This window comes from Macrotis lagotis, chromosome 2 (genome assembly GCF_037893015.1).
Source record: "Macrotis lagotis isolate mMagLag1 chromosome 2, bilby.v1.9.chrom.fasta, whole genome shotgun sequence".
Lineage (NCBI taxonomy): Eukaryota > Metazoa > Chordata > Mammalia > Peramelemorphia > Peramelidae > Macrotis > Macrotis lagotis.
The window spans coordinates 335,634,340-335,651,139 of NC_133659.1; the positions used below are offsets into that span (position 1 = coordinate 335,634,340).

A 16,800-nucleotide genomic window follows, 5' to 3' on the forward strand; every position below is an offset into this window, starting at 1 on the left:
TTGTCCTGCCCATTCTTGAAGATAACCCATTCCATTTTGGGAAGCCTCTAATTATTCTTGAAACAGAGCTGACACCAGCCTTCTTATAGTGATGACTGTGAAGGTGGTGGCAGTAATGGTGATGATAATGAAAAATAGAATCCTCTTCAACAACAGTTCTGGGACTACTCAGCCCATCCAGCCCCATCAGTCTCCTCATCTGCAAGCTAAGGGTCTCTAGTTCTTTCTGTGATCTTCACATTAACCGGCCTTACAACTCTCCGCAATGGTGGTCTTCCAATTAATGCACTCCTGTTTGCTAACGTCCTTCAGAGGACCTGGATTTAAATTCTATCTCTGCTATGGACTCCTTCTGACCTTGGACAAGTCACTAAATTTCTCTGGGTCTCAACTTCTCTGTCAGAGGGGTGGAAGGAGAGGATGGATGATATTCTTCTAGCACTGAACTTCTTTGTTCTTAGGTCTCTCCAAAATCTGACTTTCAGTGCTCTCAGGGATAATAGCCCATTGGACTTTTCCTATATCAAGATTTCCTGATGCCCCCTTCCCAATGCCTCCCATACCCTATATCCTCATTGTTCTCATTCCTTGACAGCATTCTATCTTCTCAGGCTATCCAGATCTCCTTCCCTCCTGCGTACCTAGAAGCACTGAGCTGTCCTACATTCTCTGGGCCAGTTATGATCAAAGTGAATTCTTTATTTCTCTAAAGCACCATGATTCCATCATAAACATTCTCTGAAGAAGAATGAGGAGAAAGGCAGGGAGCAGAGTGTCAGAGACTGCCAGCTTAATATGAATCCACAGTGTGACACTTCAGTCAACAAAAGCTATTGGGATCTTAAGAGAGGTTTCACTTCCAAAGATGGAGGTACCTGGCAGCTTCCTGTCCCATGCCTTAGTTAGCCTAGCTTCTGAAGTTCTGAGGGGAGGAGAGAGGCTTCCCACCAAGAACAACTTACCCAGAAAAACAGGATAATCTTAAAGGGGGGAATGGACATTTAATGAAACAGAGAACTTCTTAGTATCTCTGATGAAAAGAGCAAAACTGTGTCAAACCTTGAAATGCAGATACAGGACTCAAGAGAAGCATCAAAACACAAACATAAGTGAGAATTCATAAGGGACTTCTGGTTACATTCTTATGTGGGGAGATTTTGTAGCCTCTCAGAATTTTATTATCTTCAGAGGTCTTAGAGGGGAGACAGAAGACCTCAGATGAGGTTGGAATAATGAAAGAATAGGAAGACAAATGCATTAGGAAAGGAAGGAAGAGAAAGGAAAAATGGGAAAATTCTCTCTTATCAACGGGGTTGTAAGAAAGTGTTAATACAATGAAGGAGTCATGGGAGGAACGGGCAACTCTTGAACCTCCCTCTCATCTGAACTGGTTAAGGAGGGAAGAATACACATAATACTGTTGGATATAGAAAGTCATCTGATTCAAAATGGAAGTGGAAGAGAAAGGAGTTAAAGGAAGGAAGAGAGGAAATAAGAGGAAGGGTAGATTAAGAGAAGCAGTATCAGAAGCAAAACAGGCCCTCAAAGAGGAGACCAAAAAAAAAAAGAGAGAGGGAAAAGTATAATAGAATAAGATGGTGGGAAATGCATAGTGAAAATCATTACTGGAATTAGGACTGAGATGACATAATTTATAAAATGGAAGAGGACAGTAAAATGGATTGGAGTTCAGAATCCAAGTTATGTTATTTATGAAAAGCACACTTGAACCAGAATCTGTTATGCTTCAGCTGAAGTTTAAAAAAAAAGCAAAGAGAACAATCATAATTGCAGACAAAGCAAAATCAAAAAATAGCTAACTTTAAGAGAGAAATGGAGAAGCTATATAAGAAATGAATATCAATATTAAACATGTATGTACCAAATGGTATCTAAATTCTTAAAGGAAAAGTTAAATGACTCACAGGAGGAAATAGTATAAGTAAATAATGGACCTCAATTTGTTCCTCAGAATGAAATAAATAACCAGAACATAAATAAGAAAGAAGTTAAAGAGATAAATTGGATTTTACAAAAATTAGATATGACAGATCTTTGGAGAACATTGAAAGGGAATAGAAAAGAGTATTTCTACCTTGCTGTTCATGGAACCCTAACAAAAATGGCCTTGTGTTAATGCATAACCAGGTACCCAGAAACAAATGCAGAAAACCAGAAATATTAAATTCATCTTTTTCAGACCATAATGCAATATAATTTATTTTAATATAGATCTTTAAAATAGAGATTAAAAATCAGATGGAAACTAAATATATTAATCCAAAAGGATGAGTAGTCAAGGAAAAAAATCAAAACTTAATAATTTCATTAAAGATAATGACAACAATGAGGCAATGTAACAAAATCTGCAGGATGCAGCTGGAACACTAAGGGAAATTTTACCTCTTTAAATGCTTACATCAATTTAAAAAAAAAGAAAAAAGCATATCAAAAAAACTGGACTTTCAATTTTTAAAAATTAGAAAACCAACAAATTAAACACTCCCCAAAAATTAAAACCTAAAAAATAAATCCTGAGACCCAAAAGAAAGATTAACTAAATTGAAAATTTTTTAAAATGACAAAACTGGGAACTGGATTGTTTTTAAAGCAATAACAATAAAACTGACCTAATGTAATATATAAATATTTGTTGTTGTTTAGTCATGTCCAACTCTATGTGATTCCATGGACTTTGTGCAAAGATACTGGAGAGGTTTGCCATTTCTTTAGTGTGTCCCTATTTTACAAATGAGGAACTCAGGGGCTAAATGACTTGTCCAGGGTCACACAGCTAATTAGTGTCCAAGATCAATCAGATCTTCCTGACTCCAGGCCCAGTATTCTATCCACTGCACCACTTTAACTGCCCCAAGAATAATTACAAAAATATTAAATGACCAGATTAATAGACTAGGAAATAGGATACTTATCATATCTTAGAAAAATAAATTGAATAAGCCATAAATAACTGCCAAACAAGAGGGTGAAAAATAGGACCAGATGGATTTCCAAATGCATTTTACCAAACATTTAAAGAACAATTAATTCTAATACTATATAAACTATTTAAAAAAAAACCATAAAGAACACCTAACCAAATTCCTTCTATGACATAAATATGGTCTTCATACCTAAATCAGGGAGAGTCAAAACAGAGAAAGAAAACTAGAGACTAGTTTCCCTAGTATATAGTAATGCAAAGAAAAAATTTTAAGGAAATGCAAGCAAAGAGATTACAGCAATACATCCCCCCCCTCAAAAAAAATCATATGCCATAATCAGGCTGGATTTATATCAGGAATGCAGGGCTGGTTCAATGTTAGGAAAACTGCAAGCATAATTGAACATATCAATAACAAAAACAACAAAAAATGTATGATTATTTCAGTAGATGCAAAAATAAAAAGTTTTGGACAAAATATAAAACCCACTCCTGTTTAAAAAAAACTATAAAGCATGGGAATAAACAGAATTTTTTTTAAATGATATACAGAATTTACCTAAACTCAAAATCAAGCCTTATCTGCAATGGGGACAAGTTGGAGCCTTTCCAATAAGATCAGGAGTAAAGCAAAGATATTATCATTACTGCTATTCAATATTGTAGTCGAAATGCAAGTTATAGCATTAAGAGAAGAAAAAAGAAATATAAGGAATAGGAAAAGACAATTTTGTAGATCTAATGGTATATTTAGAGAACCCCAGATAGTCAACTAGAAAAAAAATAGTTGAAAAAATTAATAACTTCAGGAAAATTGGAAGATATAAAAATAAACTGAATCAAAGTATTAGCATTTCTGCAGAGAAGGGATAGAAAGAAAAATCCCATTTAAAATAACAGTATAAAATACTTGAGAGTCTACTTGCCAAAACACATGCGGGAACTTTATAAAGACAATTATATAAAATACAGATCTAAATAGTCAGAGAAATTAGTTTTGAGTGTGCTGCGTCAATATAATAAAAATGATTCCTACATAAATTAATTTACTTATTCAGTTCCATACCAATCAAACTACCATAAGACTACTTTATAGAACAAAAAAAAATTGATCTGGAGAGGGGGAAAAAAAGGATGTGAAAAAAAATACAGAGACAGAGAGAGAGAGAGAGAGAGAGAGAGAGAGAGAGAGAGAGAGAGAGAGAGAAAACCTGATTTAAAACTATACTACAAAGTTGTAATTTTCAAAACAGTTTGGTATTAGGTTAGAAACAGAAAGATTGAAAATGGAATTATAATGTTTGTCCTTCATTTTCAAAGAAAATCATGACATCAGAGAGGTGATGATGCCATGACAAGAAAATGAATTGGATTTGAGTGAGGGTCACTGTGTTAAGTCACCAGCCTCACTTTCTCCTCTGGAACCCTGGGTCCAGCGACCAGATATGGACCGGGACAACTGAAGATGGCCCTGGATGTGAGGCACAGGGTTAAGTGACTTGTCCAGAGTCACACAGCTAGTAAGAGTCAAGTGCCTGAGGCTGGATTTGAATTCAGGTCCTCCAGATTCCAGGACTGGTGCTCTAGGCTAACCCTAACCCTAACCCTAACCCTAACTGCTAGTGCCAGGCCTCCCATCCACTGGTGTCCCATCTTTCCCATCTTCCCCATGGGTATTCATGCTGTCTTTTGTCAACTCCCAAGCATACTCCTCCCTCTCCAAGCACTTCACCTCATGATAGTCCCTGTGTTTGTAACACAGTCTGCCTCCTTGAACCTTCTCCATCCTACAAAACCAAGCTTAAATGCCACTTCATCTAGGAAGTCTTCCATGGTCTGATTCCCCCCATTGGAAATGCACTTTCTTTCCTCACTCCTCTCCTATGCACTTGTTCCATTCACATTCTGATTCTGAAGACTTGATGCTGGGATTCATAGAAGGACAATGTAGAGGTGAGTGTGAGCAAGCCATAAGGATGTGAAGGAGGAAGATCAGGGCAAAGGGTGTCAAAAAAGAAATGGCCTGGGTATCTAGGTGACACAGGGGATAGAGCACCAGCCCTGGAGTCAGGAGGACCTGAGTTCAAATCTGACCTCAGATGCTTAATAATTACCTGGCTGTGTGACCTTGGGCAAGTCACTTAATCCTATTGCCTTGAAAAAAAGGGGAAAAAATGACAGATCAGAAGAGAGTGGACAGCTCATACTCCACATTGCTCAGACCCTCTGAGAGGCAAGAATGTCACAGGAGAGCACAATGGGTGGCTTCCCTTTGGAAACCTCATGAACAAGCACAGGATGGGCAGGCCTGGAGGGGCTCCAGTCTACTCCACACCGATAAGAGCCCAGAACCATTGACCCTCTGGAGCAGGGTGAATTATTTCCTCTCCAATCATTCTGGCTGTCCTGGGAGTTCCATTTGGGCAGAATTATAACTCAAATGCCTTTGCATTGTTCCCAGCATCCAATATGAGGCTTTATATCTAGGAAAGGTTGAAAAATGTTTAGGGGAATGAATGGCACTGACAAACCAGTCGTCATTTTAAACAAAGCTAAAATGCCTAATGAATTCTTTGAAACATCCTGCAAAGGCATGCATTCTTACATTTATCATTCATGAACCTTCGACAGAATTCTTGGAATGTTCCCCTGTAGCTCATGGTCCTCAGAGAGCGATGGAACTGGTAGTAAGACACCACCAGGTCTTTGGGGTTGCGAGCCATGTATATCACCTGCCAACAGGAAGACAGTGTTATTAGTTCTTCCTGAGCTCCCCGAAGCTGACCTGGACAGCTTAGGGAACACCTAGAGGCCGCTACCTTGGAGTCCCCATTGTGGAGGTCTGAAGGCAAGAAGCGGTATGGGAGGTGGCTTTTGATGAGTCGAGGGGATGTGAGCTCCTGCAAGAGAATAAGGACAGGAAGAATAAATATCCATAATTATCAATCATGTCCCACAGCTTTAGATGATTTTCTTCCCAACAACCCTGTGAGGTAGGAAGCAAATAGTCTCCCTGTTTCTCCTTCTGTAAGATACCCAATGACATCTAAGGACTCATCTGCCTTTGAATCTTCCTCTGTAAAATGGGTCTAATTATGCTTGCAGAGGTTCAGTGTTTACAAAGAGTGTTCCTTGACCATCCCCGTGAGGTCAGAAGTACAAGGAGCACTAATACAAGTCATAGGACACAGCACTGGGTTTATCTTTAAGGTTTGCCAAGGGCTTTACACAGATCTCGCTTGATCTTCACAACCCTAGGAGGGAGGTGGTATTATTATCTCCATTTTACCAATGAGAAAACTGAGGCACACTTGCTGGGTATCTCACAGCTAGTAAGTATGGGAGGCAGGATTTGAAAGCAGAACTTTCTTCCCTTGCTAACCTATACTTCTTTGTATATATTCCATTTGCTTATTTACATGCCTGATTTTATCCTCTGATAGAATGTAAATTCCTTCCAGGAAGGGGCTCCCATTTTTATTTTGGTGCCCCCGCCCATGTCTAGCACGTGCAACTTGATACCCAGTGGGTGCTTAATCCATGTTTGTTGATTGATTTCTACATCACCAATTTTATGTATCCATCACCAATTTTATGTATCCACCTATAACCCACAATGCTGATGGTTAAGACCCCATTGAGCACTTGTATCTTTCTCACGTGGTTTGGTCCAATTCAACAGACAATTATTAAGCACTGACTGTGTGCAAACACTGTCTCAGCCCTTAAGAAGTTGATGCCTGGAAGCTCTATTAGGACACACTGAGCATTTCACAGAATCACGATTTTAAGAAATGGAAGCAACCTCAGTAGCCACCTGAGCCAACTCAGACATCAAAGGGATCCCGCTTACCTAAGCACCAGACTAGGAGAGTCCATTCTATTTTAGGACACCTCCATATTCCTTATTATATGGTATGAAATATTTATAAAACTGTCTTACAGGCATTCATATTTAAATTTTTATAAAAAATTTATAAAATGTATTATTACCATATTTTCTATTTCATTTTTGCTATTTATGTCTCCTGCCCCTAGTAAACTATGAATTCTATGATGTCAGGGTCTGATAACCACAGCAATAACAATAGAAACAATAGGCATTTATGTTGGGCTTTATGATTTACTGATTGCTTTACAGAGAAGCTGACAACAGCCCTTTTTCTGAGGGCTATCATCACTCCCATTTTACAGATGAGAAAACTGAGGTTCAGAACAGCTAAATAGCTTCTCCAAAACTACCCAACCAGTGGCTGAAGCAGATGGGAGCCTCCCCCCAACTCAGAGTCTGGAGTATCCACTGTGTCCCCAAAGAGCAAGGGCACCCCCAGGAGGGAGACCCAGCCAGTCACCTTGATGATGTCCAGGCCTGGCTGAGGGTACTCCAAGACAGGAAGCTGCTCCTCGATGTTCATCAAGCCAATTTCATCTGGGTCGGCCCCCTGACTCACCAAGTATACCACTTCCTGGAGTAAGCCCGTGCCTGGAAAAGAAAAGGGATGAGCCACCCCCATGTGCCTGTGTGACCCTGAGCGCAAGGACCACTCTCAGATGGCCAGGACTCTCAGATGAAGATTCTGGGACCCATGTTATCCCATCTGAGCCACCCAATGATCCTGTGGACTGAGGCCCTCGGGCTTCACCGATTGTCTGCTAAGACAGATGATCAATGGTTTGAGGGAGTGGGCCCCAGGCTCCCTAAAGAGATGGAGGTGAAGACGGATTACCTGGAAAGGAAGCTTGTCCTCTCCCTCTGCCCAGAAGGCCCAGGTCAAACCTGGGTAGTGGCCCTTCATTCCTCTCCCTCTTTAGGCCATTCAGAAAATACCCTCACAATGGGACTTCAGAATAGCCTGGAAAAGACAGGTATGACCTGATGCTACGTGAAGTGAGCAGAACCCAAAGCACAATGTACCCATTGGCGGCACCACTGGTGATGGGCAAGCAGGATGGACTGTTTCATCTTGGAATATAACAATCAAAGACAATTCTAAAAGACTTGTGCTGGAAAACAATGTCCAGATCCAGGGAAATGCAGATCAAAGCTTATTATCTTTAATTTTTCAAAGTTATCTTATATATCATTTTTTCTTTCTAATGTTTTTCCCCATTCTGATTTGAATCTCCTTTCACAACATGATTAATATGAATTTGTGTTTAGCATGGTTACACATGTACAGCCTGTGTTAGATTGTGTTCTGACAGGAGGAATGGGGAGGGAGGGGAGGAAAGCAGAAAAATAGGGACCTCAAAACCTTGCAAAGGAAATGATTTTTGAAAACTACCACTGCATATAGTTGGAAAAATAAATAAATAAAATATAAAAAAAAAGAGACAGGGGCAGCTGGGTGGTACAGTGGATAGAGCACTGGCCCTGGAGTCAAGAGAACCTGAGTTCAAATCTGGCCTCAGACACTTCATAATGACCTAGCTGTGTGGCCTTGGCCAAGCCACTTAACCCCATTGCCTTGCCAAAAAAAAAAAAAAGATAATACCCTCACTTTGCTGGTCCAAAGTATCTTATCTCCTCCCATGGGTGCTGGGAAAATCTCCTATTTGTACTAGATCAGCAATATGCCTAAAAATCTGCGTCTGTTGGAGCCTTCCTGCTAGAATGTGCATGCTGTGCCACATCCTGAGCCACCCATTGCTGTTTCCCCCCCCAGCCAGGGGTCATGAGGGCTGCCCACAAAGACTGCATCTGGCCTCTTTTCCCCTTGGGAGCACGTGGCACTGCTGCTTCTCTCTGAACCACTCTCTTCCCTTCTGAACAGCAGCTCTGACATCTCTGTTTCTTTTCATCAGAAATGGAGAGTGGATCAGACTACACTCTTCAATCTGGTGACTTTTCATGGTCTGCTCCCCTCTGCCCCGCAGCTCTCCTGAGGCCCCCCCCCCCGAGCATAGCCTTCACTTCGTCATTTCTCACTGTCTCTCCCCAATCTGACAGTCTTCTTCCTGCCCTGTGATTGGGCCCAATCTGAACTGGATTTTCCTCCCCCTACCTTCTGCCTATCCAGTCCTAACCTTTTGACAGAAATGCATCTTCATCTCCAGAACCCAGCCCAGAGAATCCTATCAGAATCTCGGTATTCATCCATTCTAACTCTTCCCTGAGAAACATCTAAACTCTGTGACATTAATGTCCTTAGAGCATGGGCTCACTGACAAGTGGTCATCTAGCTTTCCTTGGAAACTTCCAGTCACAGGGATCTCACTACCTAGCAAAATGTCCCATTCTATATTGGGTTGTCTGCAATTTTAAGAAGGTTCCCCCCCCCCTTATATTTCCTTCTGTTTCCTTCCAGTCTCTATCCAACTTCACCCTCTTGCTCCTAGAGCCATCACCTGGTCCCAAGTGCAGTCCATCAAATCCCTTGTGCGCATGAGAACCCTTCATTACTTAAGGATAGATTTCACTGTTCCCCACTCTCCCTTTATTTCTACTGAGATTCATATGAAACAGTTTTGACCATTTCCCTCTTTCTCCAAACTTTCTCTCCCTTGTTCACACGATTGCTCCCATGCCTGGGAGGCCTGCACCTTCCTCTACCCACTTTTCAAGACCTCACTCCTGCCCCATTCCAAGCCTTGAAGAACAAAATGGTTCTGGCTCAGAATCCGTAGGACTTGATAAGGGATTGGAGGAGGAACAGGAAAGAAAGAAAGTGAGCAGTCAATATGATGGTCAGCAATGCCAGAACTGCCATTGATGGGAATAAGGAGCTCCACCCCGTAGACGGAGGATGTTCAGGGGTTTCGTTGGCTCCTGAGTTTTTCTCTCCCCCCACCAGCTGGCAGCTCCATGAGGGCAGGCACCATCTCCTCTCTCTCTCCTTTATTTGTCCTCTAGAACAGAGCACAGTGCTCTATGCATAGGACATGCCCAACAAGCTCATTGCTTAGATGAAACCTTAGCCTCAATACTTTCCATGATGTGGTACTCAGGTGGCTGGGGAGACAAGGAGCCCCCAGATTTGGAGCTAGAAGACCTATGTCTAAATTTGGGCTCCCCCATGTGTTACCTTTGTAACTTCCCTTTACTTCCCTGAGCCTCAGTCTTCCCATCTCTAAGATGGCCTCTAAGACCCCAGCTCTAAATCTCTGACTGGACTTTCCAGGCTGAGAAATAGCCCCGTTTCCAGCCTGCCTCCAGAAGAAATATCATTCTCAGAAAGGTCTTTTACATATTCTGGTCCTTATATCTATTTTATTTTTAGTGCTTACTGCCCCTCTCTCCTCCACAGGCTGATGAGCCAGAGGAGTATTTTTGAACATTAAAAGACTCTTGTGGACCTTGGCTACTGCACCTCATCCTCATGAAATATTAAAGCCAGGAAAAAGCGGTGGGGGAGGGAGATTCCTTTATTACAAGGAAATCTACTGCTGCAGCAATTTCTGTCTGAAATGATGAGGATCGAGGATCCCCTGGGGGCCTTCTTCTTCAAACCATGGAATTGTGGAGCCTCAAAGTGGGGAGAGACCTAGAAGTCAGCTGAGCCAACCCTCACTCATCCAAGGTCCCTTCTGTAACATCTTCATCTGGTGACCATCAGTCTCTTCATTATTTACACCCCCAGGACCTGGGAGAGGAGGCAGACAGCTCTAATCATTTTTTAGCTTACAATCTTCATCCTCATCACTTCCACTAAGGCCATCCCCTCTGAAAGCTCACATGTCATCAAATTTTGTCTTGTGACAGCCCCTGATTTATTTCAGTATGGTAACCATGGCCCACCCAAGTGCCCTCTTCTCTCGGCCAATCCCACGTACCAGGATTTCCAATTATCTTATTATCAGAGACTCTTTCCCTTGCCAGCTTGTGAAGGAGGAGTTCGATTGGTATATGCTCATGGAGCATACATAAGGATGAGTCTACGGAGACTGTCTTATGGTACATGAAGAGTCTCCAGCACTTCTGGGGACACACACTCAGCACTAAAGAACCTGGAACTTTGGGATGATACATCATCCCTGTGTATAGGGTCCCATAATGGTAGCCTGGGGAGGGAGGAGGACACATCACAAGAGGATCGACCACTGGCCAGGAAGAGTCACTCCATGAGCAGACTTCGCAGGGAAAGACAACTTCCTCTGTTATACTCTTCTTCCTCTCTCCAGAACATGTGGCATAGAACACACTCTCACTCTCACTCTCTCTAAAACATTCTGTGGAGGAGGGATGGAAGAGGAAGAGAGAACTGCCCCCTCATAGCTGCGCTAACCATTCACACCTGGTAGCTCAGATGAACCTGAGTTATCATTCCCAGGCTCTGGCTATCTTTTTTGCTTGCCATTCTTTCCCTGAGCAGAGGGGATCTGCCAGCAAGGCCAGGAAAGAACCTTCCTTCCTAGGAGGCGCCTCATGGTGGTTTGAGATCAGCTGCATGGGCAGAGGGGCTCCCTGCAACCATCACAAAGATTTTCAAAGAAGGTGAATGATATGAAGTTTGGCCAATGGACCAAAGTCAATCTGCATGAAGATAGAGCTAGGGTTCGCCAATGGGCTAGGACAAGAATCCTAGCCCCAACCATATGGCGAGCTCCCAAAAAGAGTTCATTGGAATCGGGTAGAAGGGAAAGGGAATAAGTATTTAAAAAGTAATTACTATTGGTCTAGGCTCTGTGCTAAGTTCTTAATATCTCATTTGATCCTCACAACAACCCTATTATTATTCCTATTTTAAAATGGAGGAAACTGAGGCAAACAGAGTGAAGTGACTCATCCAGGGACACACAGCTAGGAAGTGTCTGAGACCAGATTAGAATTCAAGATGAGGCTTCCTACTTCTGTTACCCTCAAATCCTAAATGATTTCTTAGTATCATAATTAATCCTCTGGGCCTATTTTCCTATGTCTACCTCTCACACACTCTCTCCATTGTTTAATAACTCTAGTTTTTAGAAAACTGGTGGAGCTAGACAGCAAAGTGAATGAAGCTCCAGGCTTGAAGGCAGGAAGACCAATGTTCCTAAGTTCAAAACCAGACTCTGACACTTACTATCTGTGACTCCTCACCAGAAGTGACCTAGACAAGTTACTTCACCCTATTTGCCTCAATTTCCTCATCTACAAAACTAGCTGGAGAAGAAAATGGCAAACCATTCCAGCATCTCTACCAAGGAAACCCCAAAAGGGGTCAAACATACCTGAAAACACCTGAACAAGTGATTAGAAAATTCTTCCTTATATTAAGCCTCTCTATAACTTATTACAGAATTTAAAACTATTGGTGGGGGCTAGGTGGCACATAGAGTACCACCTGGAGTCAGGAGCACCTGAGTTCAAATTTGACCTCAGAAATTTAATAATTGCCTAGCTGTGTGACCTTGGCCAAGTCAACTTAACCCCATTGCCTTGAATAAATAAAAAAATAAATAAAGCTAATAGAGACCATTTTATCCAAACTCCTTATTATAATCAGATGAGAAAACTGATCCTAACCCTAACCATAGAAAATAATGGGACCATGGGTGTCCCCTGTGAAGCCACACAGACTAGTTCACGACTTGCTGTCCATTGTATAGGACATTCCCACAACCTCCTTAGTGCAGTCTTCACCTAGACCACCTTCTCTGGCTTCTTCCAGACAGCTCAATCTGCCTGTCCACCCCAGGGGTCTTGGCTTCCCTTCACATATGATCTCTCTACCTCTCTGTAGAAGGTAAGCTCCTGGAGGGCAGGGATGATGTCAGTTTTATCTTGGTGTCGCCACTTCTTAGCCCATATGGCAACACCTATTGGATCCTCATGTAACAGCATTGCAAAAGGTGAACTAGAACTAGAACCCAGGACATAGCCTTAGAGTTTGGCAAGACCTTGAAAGTCACAGAGTCCAACCTTCTCACTTGCTACATAAGGAAACTGAGCCCTAGAGAGGTGACGTGGTTCCTGTGACTGGTGTCTGAGGCAAGGTTTGAACCCAGGCTCCACGGCTGCAAGTCTAATACCCTCTCCATTGTACCAAATTGCCCTTGAGAGTCTAGAGCATGGAAAAAGACTCTCCTTGTCAATCTAGTCACAAATACGTTCCGAGAACAGAACACCATACAGTGCTCGCTGCCTGGGTTGGGAAGAAGGAGTAGCTAAAGGGGCTGATGAAATAGGTGGCCTTTCGCCCTCCTGACAAGGGTATCCCAACTCTGGGATACCTCCTGGGTACTTCCCTGGCTCCTTCTGCATATGACATATTTAAGCATTAAGTGGGACTCTGTTGTTAAGGAAGTTATTTTGGGTCTGGGGCCCATCTAATAGGTCATATCTCAGAGTCCTCAGAAAAATAATTACAAGCCCACACACTTGGAGCAGGGCATTCTGTCCTCCTTTTTCACAAAGATTTAGGGCATCATTGAGACTCCCTGATGAGACTCCTAACTGGAACACAGGTTCCAAAAATCCATTTCAGTAGTCAAACCATTTCCATCACCCTCCTCTATTCTTTAAGACCTTTTAGCAGCATCAGCATAGCATCACCCATTGTCTCTATCCCTCTGGTCACTATGGCCATTCTCTAGGACACCCATGGACCCATTACTCTCTCCTTTCTACTCCATAATTAAGTTGCAGCAGTCATGCCCTTTCCATGTACCTAAAAACACACTCCAGTCTCCTCAGTTCTAAACAATATAATCCATCTCCTGGATCCTTCTGGTCTTTCCAGATGCTCTTCTTTCTATCTACTGCAAAACTTCTTGAAGAAGTTGTCTGCCAGATCAGGTTCATTGCTGTAGTCCAGAGCATGGATTGGGCTTGGGCAGGCAGGAGAATTCCTAACCAATTAAAGGGAACAGGGGCAGAGAAAACGCATCCTTTCATGACATGACGTTGAAAAGCTTTTGCACCAACAAAATCAATGAACCTAAATCTTATCATCCGTGAGATCCCTTATTCCTTTTCCCTTTCCCAGATAAATCTATTGAAAATACTCAGTGTCTAGTGCCTCTCCTCTCATTTTCTTCTAAATCCTTTGTCTGTAATCTCATTCCTGACCTAAAACTGCACCCTCCAGAGTTGCCATTGTCCTTCACCTCTTGGAAGTATTTAATGCTGCTGACCACCCTCTGCTCCTACATGGCTTCTTTCTGGTTTCATGACCAGAACTTTTCCCCTGTTCTCCTTCTTTTGTGATTAAGCCTTGTAAAAATGGCAGGGAGGGGAGGGATAGTTAGGGAGATTCCTAGACAATGAGAGGTCAGTCTTTAGAGCAGGATTGCAATAGCCCTTTCTGGTGGATTATACAGGTATATACAATATTGCTTGCCTGGTTCAAGTTCACTTCACAGAAGCTTGGTGAGTAACCAAGGGGCTGGTACTGTGAGCCAATGAATCTTCTTATAGACTGAGGAGATCCATCGAATTGGTTGGCTATATCTCAACCAGACAATGAGAGTTGCTAGCAGTCTGCTGGGATAAGTCTTTATTTTGTATGTATTTAGAGAGATCCATGTTGTCTCCCCTGATAATTTGTTAGCTCCTTGAGAGCTGTATTTGTCCCATTAGTGTCTAGCATGTAGTAGACACTTAATCATCCTTAATTTATTATATTATTTCTATATTATTAGTGGAATCTTACTCATACCACTCAACTGAAATTGTCCTAATATCCTCAAAGACATCCTGATCCCCAGGTCTAGAAGTATTTTTCTGCCCTCATTTTCCTTGACTCCTCTTCAACCTCTGTCTCTCTTCCCCTACACCAACTATCCTTGTCTTCAGAGACACCTCACTTTCCTTTGTCTCCCCATTTTGTGTCTGTCCACTCCTCTATCTCCTTTGCTAGCATCTCGTCCTCTTCCACTTCCTTTCATGGGAGTGTCTTCCAAATACCTGTGCTTGACCCCTTCATTTCCTTCTCTAGACATTCTCTCCTTTGGTTATTTTGCCTGTTCCCACAAAATTAGAAATTGTCTCTAGATAGATGACTCAAAAATCTTCATCTCCAACTCTGATCTCTTCTCTTAAGAATTTCCAAAGCACTTTTTTCAGAAAGCACTGTGAGGTAGGACAGACAAATCTGATTGTCCCCATTTTACAGGACAGAGAACTGAGTGCAGTAGAACCTAAGTCTTTGAAGGGCAGGCTTTTTAAAAAATTTTGTCTTTGCCTCCTCAATATCTAATAGAATGACTGGCACCAAACAGTTGCTTAACAAAGGTTAGTAGGGTTGATTGAGGCTCAGAAAGGTAATATGCAGCAGTCACTCACTTCCAACAGTTCTGATCAGAGTGCCAATGTCCTGAAAGTGCTAGCATGGTGGGATGTGGATTATAATTGCTTCAGGAAGTCAATGATGCAATGGAATTTCATAAGCATAAATTAAATTTCTATTATGTATACTAATAGGAACTACCCCAGATTCTGCCCTCAGGGAGCTTGCCATTGAATCAGGATGAGAGAAATCCATGTGGACCAGAATTTATCAGGACCATCTTAATGGCAGAAGCAGGACTTGCTTGGATCTTGAAGAATACATAATATTGGATAATTGGAGAGGAAAGGGGTGTGGAAGCCATCTCCAATTCATTCATTCCACATCAAGGACCTTAAGAGATGAAAGAGAAGCCTAGGAGTTGAGGAGAAAGAGTAAAAGAAGAAACTCCAGGAGAAGAAAAATATAATTAATGAAATAAGTGGATTAAAATGTAAGGGTGATTATTCCATCCCATTTGAAAGTAATTACCTGTGTCAGGTAAGAAAGAATGTTGCTTATTTAATCAGTTTGTCAGAACTAGGGGTAGGTCTTTGAATATATCAAATGGCACCCAGCAAGGTATGTCAGGGAGTCTCTTCTGATTGGGTGAGAGACTGAGCAGCGCCCTGTGGGGCCTAACTTAGAGCAGGGTAAAGAAGTGAGCATTTCAGCTAAGCCCCTAACAAGAAATCCATTGGAGTGGGGGTCTCAGCCTCAGTATGGGTCTCTTCCTCTCCCCTCCTCCTGAGGAGTTTGGACTTTTATGCCCTTCTGTACTGTGGCATCTCAATGTCAACTCATGGCAGTATTTATGGGGCTGTGTCAGGAGCCAAGAGCAGACTCTACAGACCCCAGCAGAAAACTACCTATGTTAGAGCTTATGGCCCTCACTACAGCTCCCCAGGGAGAACCAAGTGGACTGGGGATCTCACTTCTAACAGATGAGGAAAACAGGGAGAATTTGCAATGACCTACAAAGAATTGGACATTTGAATTTATGCCCAGGAGATTAATATGCTTCTGAGTGCATGATGGTCTCTCTCTTTGAAAAGAAGGCAAAGGACTTGAAGACTGTCCTCCATGCTCCAGATTAGTGGGGACAATGTCATGTTCCACAAATGGTCGAAGGTTTCTTTTTAGTGTGAAAATAAAGAAGGCTCAGGAAGAAGAGGAGAAAGCTCCTTGTACTGTGTTGAAATGTTGGAGAGTGGGTGAAAGGAGAAAGCAAAGAGGTAGGATCCCTGAATACACAAAAGGTCTCATAAGAGTTGACCCTCAGGGGGAAACTAAGTGGTGCAGTAGATAGTGCACCAGCCCTGGAATCAGGAGGACCTGAATTCAAATCCTTCAAATCCAGCATCAGACACTTAATAATTACCTAGCTGGTAACATCCCCTCCCCATTGCCTTAATAAATTAAAAACAAAACAAAGCAAAAAAAAAAGAGTTGACCCTCAAACTGAGATTAGGAAGAACTTTGGGCCTCTAAGAGGCAAGGGTAAGAAAGAAAGGCAGGAGGTATAAGGAATAGAGCAAGGAGATCAGTCAGAGGAAGATTGCAAAGGTCCAGACAAGAGGGGTAGTTATGTGTGAGTGGAGAGAAGGAAACACAGATGAAAGAGGTCATGAAAACAGAATCAACACTGACTTGTTGATTGATTGTCTC

At 42.2% G+C, this 16,800-nt stretch overlaps 1 protein-coding gene across 1 annotated transcript in view; it reads right to left on the reverse strand.

Annotated features, from left to right (window-relative positions):
* The window catches only part of SULT4A1 (sulfotransferase family 4A member 1), a 45,778-nt gene that overhangs the window by 5,190 nt on the left and 23,788 nt on the right, over window positions 1-16,800 (reverse strand). The window contains exons 2-4 of the mRNA XM_074220840.1: window positions 7,297-7,427; window positions 5,764-5,844; window positions 5,550-5,676 (exon numbers count right to left, since the gene is read on the reverse strand). Coding sequence (XP_074076941.1) covers window positions 5,550-5,676; window positions 5,764-5,844; window positions 7,297-7,427 — 339 coding nt within the window. The remainder of the gene's footprint in view (window positions 1-5,549; window positions 5,677-5,763; window positions 5,845-7,296; window positions 7,428-16,800) is intronic.